Source organism: Zingiber officinale, chromosome 8B (assembly GCF_018446385.1).
Source record: "Zingiber officinale cultivar Zhangliang chromosome 8B, Zo_v1.1, whole genome shotgun sequence".
NCBI lineage: Eukaryota > Viridiplantae > Streptophyta > Magnoliopsida > Zingiberales > Zingiberaceae > Zingiber > Zingiber officinale.
The window spans coordinates 27,425,333-27,433,891 of NC_056001.1; the positions used below are offsets into that span (position 1 = coordinate 27,425,333).

Here is an 8,559-nt window from a genome sequence, read left to right on the forward strand (position 1 = left end):
TATCTTTATTTTAAGATTTAACAATTTTTTTAAACAAAAATATATATTAAACAAACTTACCATATTTTAAAAAGAAAAAAAATATATTTATACCCTAAATCTCATTTCTAATATTTTTATTTTGATAATTCAGATATTTAAAATCTTACCATCCCCTAATTTGCTCACCGAGTACATTCGAAAAACAAGTGATTTATTTTAATTGGTATTCGAAGCTTATATCATTCTTTTTGGGTGTGCACTACATTTCATTATGAAAAAGTCAACTTTCACAATTACCGATATAAAGTCAACCGCCTCGTGCACGGTTGATATGGCTTTTAGAATTTAAGGATGCAAATATGTCCACGCATTGGATCCTCTTACAGCATTTGATTAATTTGCTGAAAAAAATTATTAATATTACAACATGTGTTTGTTTGATGTTTATAAAAATAAATTAGTTGCAATTAGCAAAATGTGCATTGCCAAACCAAACCATAATCTACTCTCGCTTTTTGTAAATATTATTTGAATTTTACATCCCCAAAACTCATCTAACATTTTTGAGAAAATGCTAAAGGATACTTTGATGATGAAGAAGAGTATTTCGATATAAGGGATGCATTTCATAAGTGAATACATTTTTTTACCTAATGGAAAGATAAAGAGAGGTGCACCGTTGCCAACGGAGGAAGAGGAGTACTTCCCTCTTTGAATCCCCCTATAAGATGGTTGATGCACTACCAATGAATCTCCTCTTCTTTCGAGAGGAGAGAAACTATCAATAGATAGATGAGCAACATCTTTTGAGCCCTTTATTGCTTGTCCCCCTTTTTTTTCCATTGCATCTCTTCATTGAAGGGCATAAAGCCAAGGAGGTTGGATTGTTTATCTATTGAGAGTTTCTTATCTTTTTTTTTTTTAATGAATATTGTTTGTTTATTAATCAATCATGTTTTTTCTTTACCAACCATGTGATGGATTTGTAAGCTCTGATTTACTATTGATTGATAATGTGTAAAATATTGCTTTTTGATGAGTAAAAGATGATAAATGTATGATACGAGTAAAATATGGTGACCCGAACTTGACATGATTATAATACAGGTAGCATAACACAACTCATTAGTGCATTGGTCATGTTGTGCTATGTAAAGAACTACTCTACAAAGCCATTTTCAATGTCCACCATGTGCATATTGAATGAACATTAATAATCTCTTAACTTGCTCACGAACATTTCATTCATTTGCAGCCCTAGTTAGGAGGAGTTGTCGACTTATCAGAATCACATATCAGAGCCTAGTCATATAGTTCAAAAAGATGGCACAAAGGGAGGTTGCAATTATGAAGGAAGTGCTTCACCAGTATATCCTCATAAAAAAGCTACACATGGAGATAGAGGAGGAGAGACAAGCTTCAGCAACCGCAGCAAGCGAAGCTTTGTCCATGATCCTAAGACTTCAAAAGGAAAAGGCAGAAGAAAAGATGGAAGCATGCCAATACAGGAGACTCACAGAGGAAAAACTGCACCATGCACAAGAATGCTCAGTAATTCTCGAAGAAGCCATGCAGGAGAAGGAAATGGAGATTTCAATGCTTAAGCAACAAATCCAGTTATGCAATAGCAAGTTACTGAGTGCAGGTATCAGTGATCTTGATTTTGCAGGCACTGAAACAGGTGATGACACTGCTCCAATTGTGAGTAGGAATATCTCTTTGCCTCCAATAAGAACAGATAGGCAATGGATACACCCTGAAGAAGCTGTGGATACACCAGATTCAGCTGCTAGTAGCAATTTTCCATATAGGAGCGAGCCTGAGAGAGATGCAATTCAAGTGGCTTGTGTTTATGACATATTTGAAGTCCCGGGGAGCGACAAATTCAATCGCTGTGCCAGTGAACTTGTAGAAACTGAGAATTGCCTTGGCAAAGAACACTTGACACCTGAAGAAACAAGAGAAGATGGTAATTCAGAGAAGATATCAAAACATGCATACCATAACAGAAGTGTTTCTATGCCAATGAGGCTGGTTTCCACTCCCACAAAGGGCGAAATGACTGAGTTCATATCGGCTTGTGTCGATTCTGTAGACGAAACCTGTGACATGAAAAATGATTTTGAAACTATAAAGTGCCAACTGAAGCAAATCAACTGCGAAAGGATGATGCAAATGGAAGATTCTGAGAGGAGCAAAGAACAGTTGAAGTTGCTGAGAGGCATTTATGAACAGCTTAGCACAATAGAAAGCCACATGAACATTTCTAAGCCCAAGTCTCACATTGACGACCAGCTCCATTTGGCCTCTGTCATGGAGGTGAGCTTTTTATCATATTTTCAGTTACTATTTTTTATTCTACTAATTCTTTTGTTTTTTCAGGCATTTCTATCATTTGCAATTTAAAGGATCGAAAGATAGTGGATAAAAACTTTGAAGCTTCCTAATGCAGAGAAGGAAATTACTTAGCATAAATACGAGAACATAATTGATCATTTGTACTACTTTAAAACATTATTTAGAGAATATTTATGAGATTATTCAAAGTACAAAAAATTCCTCGCATGATTCTCAATCTTTTATACGAAATATGGCAATGAGTCATTCAAATATCCAAAAAATTAAAGATAATTAGAAATATTTGTAATATTTTATATTTTATCTTCCATATCAGTTTATTTATTTGAATAATTATATTTGGAAGATAATTAGAAAAGAAGATAAGTTTTGAGTGGAATCTAGAATTTTTTCAAAGAAACAAGATAAGGGTAAAAAAAAAATCAACAATTGACGCGTACTTATTTCTCCCTCAACTCACCACCGTCTTCGTCATTTGAGTAAAAGGTGGGTCCTCCTCGAATTAAAGAAGTTACACGGAACCACCCTGTCTCGGACTGGCTTCACGCGGCGCGATCAGCGGGTGCGATTGTATGGTAACTTAGGCCCGTGGGATTAATAATCCATTCTGGACTTTATCCGCACCCCTCTGTTTCCCTATATAGGCACTCCACCGCCGGCCGTGCCCTCTTTAGCAGGTGCAGATTAAAGAAAAATAAATAAAAATCGGAGTCTTCTCTTCTACCCTGCTTTCGACTCTTTGATTCCTACGCGATCGATCTGTTGCTGAGATCGCTTTGTGAAAGAAAGAGTACGTCGATCGATAAACTGTTCTAGAGATTGATTGTGAAAGAAAGGTTGTCTGGATCGATCTTACTGTTCTAGAGATCGAATTGTGAAAGAAAGAGTACCTGGACTGATCGCAAGGGAGATGAAGCCGAGGGTTCTCGAGGACGATCTCTTTCCGTCGACGCCGGGGAAGGTGAAGATCGAGCGGACGCACGCGCTGAACCGGAAGCTTCACCGCTGCTTCGCCTCGACAAGCACGCTCTTCCTGTGGGCGCTCCTCCTCGTAGCTCTCACTGCCTCCTACCTCAGTTTCCGGAGCTTCGTCGCCACGTCCTCCCGGTACCTCACCGCTTCCTGGGGAGGCCACCACTGGGAGCGCCAGATCCGCGCTTCCGCCGCCGTGACACGACCAGATGGGATCACTGTCCTCGTCACCGGCGCCGCTGGGTTCGTCGGCTCGCACGTGTCGATCGCTCTCCGCCGCCGTGGCGACGGCGTCGTCGGTCTCGATAACTTAAACGCCTACTACGATCCCTCCCTGAAGAAGGCCCGCAAGGCGCTGCTCGACTCCCACGGAGTATTCGTTGTGGAGGGCGATGTCAACGATGCCCGTCTCCTCGCCAAGCTGTTCGACACCGTGCCCTTCACTCACTTGATGCACCTTGCCGCTCAGGCCGGCGTCCGCTACGCCATTGAGAATCCGGCCTCATACGTGCACAGCAACGTCGCCGGTCTCGTGACACTCCTGGAGGCCTGCAAGTCTGCCGATCCGCAGCCTGCCGTTGTCTGGGCTTCCTCCTCCTCCGTCTACGGCCTCAACGACAAGGTTCCCTTCTCCGAGTCTCACCGAACCGATCGACCGGCCTCCCTCTACGCCGCTTAATGTGCTGCTGCCCTTTAGCTATGATATGAAGGTTCAACAATGCCAACGAGAGCAACAATGCCAACGAGAGCAGATGACTATCATGAGTTTCCTCGCTAGCTTATCTCCTTACTTTGAGTCTGTTAAGTCACAAGTTCTCTCTAGTCTGAGGTCTCCTCTTTACAAGATGTATTTAGCTGTTTTCTTTGTACAGAAAGTACTACATATATTTCGCTTTGTGGTGCTTTGGTAAGTCATAATATTAATTATGTGCTTGGGAGATCAACTAGTCATAGTGGCTTAGTGGACTTTGAAACTCGAACGCTAAATTCGGGTGATATTGTGTGCAACTACTATCGTAAACTAGACCATATGAAGTTTGAGTGTAGAAAGCTTTAGTACAAAAAATTAGCAAAAACACTTGACCCATATTGCATCCACTAATGATGTCTCTATAAATCAATCCTTATCTTAGATGAACTTGCCAAGTTCTCACAATATAAGGAATCACTCAAGTCTTCATCTTCCTTTGTCACTACTATTGCTGATTCAGGTAAACACAACGCATGTCTTCTTTTCTCATCTTCTAAATGGGTCATTGATTCTGGTGCCACTACCATCAATGATATGATAGGTAATTCTAGTCTCTTTTCTACTTTTCAGTCCAAAGCTAGTAAAACATCACCGTCTTAATTCAAGTCTTAGAGTAAATAAAATTACTACTATTCCTTTTGCATTTTAATATTTGGGGTCCTTGTCATATTTTGTCTAAACTTGGATTTAGGTATTTTGTTATTTTTGTTGATGATTATTCTTGTATAACTTGATTATATTTAATGAAAAATCATTCTGAGTTATTTTCTTTGTTTTGTCCATTTTGTGCTGAGATTTAAACTCAGTTCAATTTGTCCATCCATACTTTGTGAAAGGATAATGTCAAAGAATATATGTCCGACTTATTTTAATCTTATATAGAGAATGACATGCTTCATGAAACCTCTTGTGTTGACACTTCAGCCCAAAATGGTGTAGTAAAACGTAAATCTTTTTGGGCTGATGTAGTTCTCATTAATCGCATGTTATCCTCTGTTCTTCATGGTGAGATCCTACAAAATCCTTTTTCCCAATAAGTCATTTCTTGTCAACCCTCGAATATTTGGTAGCACTTGTTTTTTGTTCAAGATGTTCGTCCGCATGTCACTAAATTAGATCCCAAATCTTTGAAGTGTATCTTTTGGTTATTCTTGTTTTCAAAAAGGTTATAGATGTTATTGTCCTAGTATTAGCAAATATCTTGTCTCTATTGATGTTACCTTTGTGGAAGACACCTTATTTCCTGTCCTCACCTATTCTGACTCGTCAAAAAGAGGATGATCATTTGTTGGTGTATTCTATCACATCCCCGCACCCGTCTCGGAACTAGCTCCTGTTAAGCCTCCTATTATTAAAGTTACTCAAAGCGTCAATCTCTTGATTCATGTCCTACACCTACTCCTTCGTCATCATATCTAGTCCTGAGTGATGATCTTCCTATTGCGTTACACAAAGATAAACGCTAGTGGTACTTATCCTACTTTTTTTTTGTTTCTTATAACAAGTTGTTGTCATCCTCTTATTCTTTTATTGCTTCACTTGACTCTATCTCTATTCCTAAAACTATCTGCGCGGCTATATCTCATCTTGGTTGGAAATATGCAATGATAGAGGAGATGAATGTCTTAGATGACAATGACACTTGGGACTTGGTCAATCTACGGGAAACGAGCTATAGGAGACAAATGAGTATTTGCAATTAATGTCAATCTGGATGAGTTAATTGCCAGATTGAGGTGGTGTTTGGTTTAGAGTGTAGGAATAGGAATGAGAATGAATTTGATAGTAGACTGGAATGAGAATGAGTTTAGTCATTCCAATATTGCTGTTTGGTTTATAAGCTTTGATTAGGTATGATTACCAATACTGCTGTTTGATTTACCAACGGTTTAGGAATACAAATACAATAAATATAATACTGTTGTCAGAAGTGTCATGGGCGAGGAGGTGGAAGGTAGCCGACTTCTTCTTATCAATAAACTTCTTCCCCATAATACTACTGTCAGAATTATTTTGAACTGGGAGATCAGTTAAGCTTCATCAAATTGAATCTATCACTTGAAGATACTGCAACAAATATGAGAGGACGAATAGTCAAACTACAAAATTTGTTCTTCACTGTGGAAGAAACAAAACCGAAACTCCTAACAACAAATCCAAATTTAGGGAGTGTGGAGTACATTCTTGAGAAAAGAAAAGCCAAGATTCAAGTGCTAATTGGTTCAAAAGCATGTAAGATATACCTAAGCGTTATGCCGTTTAGGACCTGGTCAAAGTAGGAGAGGGAGCAGCGCTAGTCCTCGAAGACGCTGGGGAGAGGAAATATGGAAAAACAGGTGAGAAAATCGGAAAGGGACAGTTCTCCGATCGAAGGCGAAGCCGCCTTGGTGGCACCGGCAAGCGAAACACACAAGGTGTGAAGAGAGATCGACGAGAGCATAAACGGGGGCAGCGGGAAGATCAAAAGTGATGGAGTTGTGTGTGTCATGGAAACAACTCGGGAAGGGAAAAGCAGCGCAGGTTGCTATTGGAATCTCGCGGAGAAGATGAGCTCGTAAGATGTAGGCGAGAGAGGTGGCTTAAAAAAATTATTGGGAACAAAAGCCATCCACGGGAATGAATTCTAAACCCACCTAGTTAATTGGGTTTTGTTCATTCCCAAATATTTAGGAATGATTCTCAAATTTTTATTCCCAAACCCATTAACCAAACACCATATATTTCTATTATTCCATTCCCTCATTCCCAAACCCCTAAACCAAACACCCCCTGAAAGTCCGTCTTATTGCTAAGGGCAATGCTCAGACCTATGGTGTGGACTATTCTGACACTTTTTCTCGAATTTCAAAATTGACATATGTTCGATTGTTTAATTCAATAGCCGTTATTCATCATTGGCCTTTATATCAACTTGATATCAAGAATACTTTTCTTCATGATGATTTTAAAAAGGAGGTGTATATGGAGTAACCTCAGAGTTTTGTTGCTCAAGAGGAGACAGGACAAGTTTGTCGTCTTCGAAAATCTTTATATGGTTTGAAACAGAGTCTTCATGCTTGGTTTGGAAAATTTAGTCAAGTTGTTGGAAAATTTAGTATGATGAAAAGTAAGTCTAACCATTCTGTGTTCTATAAGCAATCAAGAGCGGATATCATTCTGTTAGTTGTATATGTGGATGATATTCAATCATTGGAAGTTATACTACAGGAATCTCATCCCTTATCTTTCATTCATACTCAGTTTCACACGAAGGACTTGGGGGTGCTAAAGTATTTCTTGGGTATTGAAGTTAGGAGTAAAAAATGTATATTTGTATCTCAGAGAAAATATGTCCTCGACCTATTAACTGAGACACATGAAAATTGGGGACAAAGTCTTGTAATTCTCCAATGACTCAAAACATGCACTTCACAGGAGATGGGGAACTATTTGAACATTATGAGAGATCAAAAGTTAGTTGGGAAGTTGAATTACTTTACCGTGACTTATCCAGATATTGCATATTCGGTTAGTGTTGTCAGTTAGTTTATATCATCTCCAACAATTCATTATTAGGCAACGTTAGAACAAATTTTGTGTTACTTGAAAGGAGCACCCAATGGGGTATCGTATATATAAATTATGGGCATACTCATATTGAATGTTTTTCATATGTAGATTGAGCATGCTCCAAAATGGATAGAAGAAGATTTACTTCAGGTTATTATATCTTTGTTGGAAGAAATTTAGTCTCATGGAAGAGTAAGAAGCAAAACGTTATGTCACGATCCAGTGCAGAGTCAAAATATAGGGCTATGACACAGTCTGTGTATGAGATAATGTGGATATATCAACTCTTGATTGAAGTAGGATTTAAAATTTCAATACAAATAAAATGTGATAACGAAGTTTCTTTTCATATTGCATTGAATTCTGTGTTTTATGAGTGAACTAAGCATATTGGAATTGATTGTCATTTTATTCGTGAGAAAATTCAATAAAACTTGATTTCTACGGGATATGTGAAAACTGGAGAATAACTAGGGACATCTTCACAAAAGCTTTAAATGAGGTTCGAGTTGATTATCTTTGTAATAAGTTGGACATGATTAATATCTATGCTCCAACTTGAGGGGGAGTATTAGCTGTATATATATGTATATATTAGCTAATATAGTTGTCAATTACCTTAATTATAGTTTCCTAAGATAGATTCCTAATTTTGTATATAAATATGTCTCACTCTTCAATAAAAGAATGTATTCTTTTTATCTCAAATAAAGGAATGATACCATAACTTAAAATCTAAATTCTCTACCATCTTTGTCTTCTCTCCTATTCATTTTGTCTCTTGTACACAAAAATATTATTTCTTCTCCTAATTATTGTATCTACTACCTTCATTGCTTTACTGAACGTTCTTGTGTTCCATGTTTCAAACAATATAATAAAAAAATATTATTTTTTGTTGGTTTGTGGTCTTGATGAATGCTAAATTACAAGGAAATTCACTAAGA

The 8,559-nt window shown here is 38.0% G+C and overlaps 2 protein-coding genes across 2 annotated transcripts; both read left to right on the forward strand.

Moving 5' to 3' along the window:
* Positions 1-1,305: 1,305 nt before the first annotated feature.
* LOC122013620 lies at positions 1,306-2,388 on the forward strand. Its single transcript, XM_042569870.1, has 2 exons — positions 1,306-2,301; positions 2,365-2,388. Exons 1-2 carry the CDS (start codon positions 1,306-1,308, stop codon positions 2,386-2,388), a joined length of 1,020 nt encoding a protein of 339 aa, XP_042425804.1.
* Positions 2,389-2,943: 555 nt separating this feature from the next.
* LOC122017731 (UDP-glucuronate 4-epimerase 1-like) lies at positions 2,944-3,991 on the forward strand. The gene has a single exon (XM_042575412.1). It carries the CDS (start codon positions 3,251-3,253, stop codon positions 3,989-3,991), a length of 741 nt encoding a protein of 246 aa, XP_042431346.1. The 5' UTR covers positions 2,944-3,250.
* Positions 3,992-8,559: the final 4,568 nt, after the last annotated feature.

Excerpts from the sequence above, each read along its gene's own strand:
- LOC122017731 (XM_042575412.1), top strand. The coding sequence starts at position 3,251 with ATGAAGCCGAGGGTTCTCGAGGACGATCTCTTTCCGTCGACGCCGGGG.
- LOC122013620 (XM_042569870.1), top strand. The coding sequence starts at position 1,306 with ATGGCACAAAGGGAGGTTGCAATTATGAAGGAAGTGCTTCACCAGTAT. Across the intron at positions 2,302-2,364 it reads ATTTGGCCTCTGTCATGGAG|GCATTTCTATCATTTGCAAT; the intron begins GTGAGCTTTTTA and ends TTGTTTTTTCAG.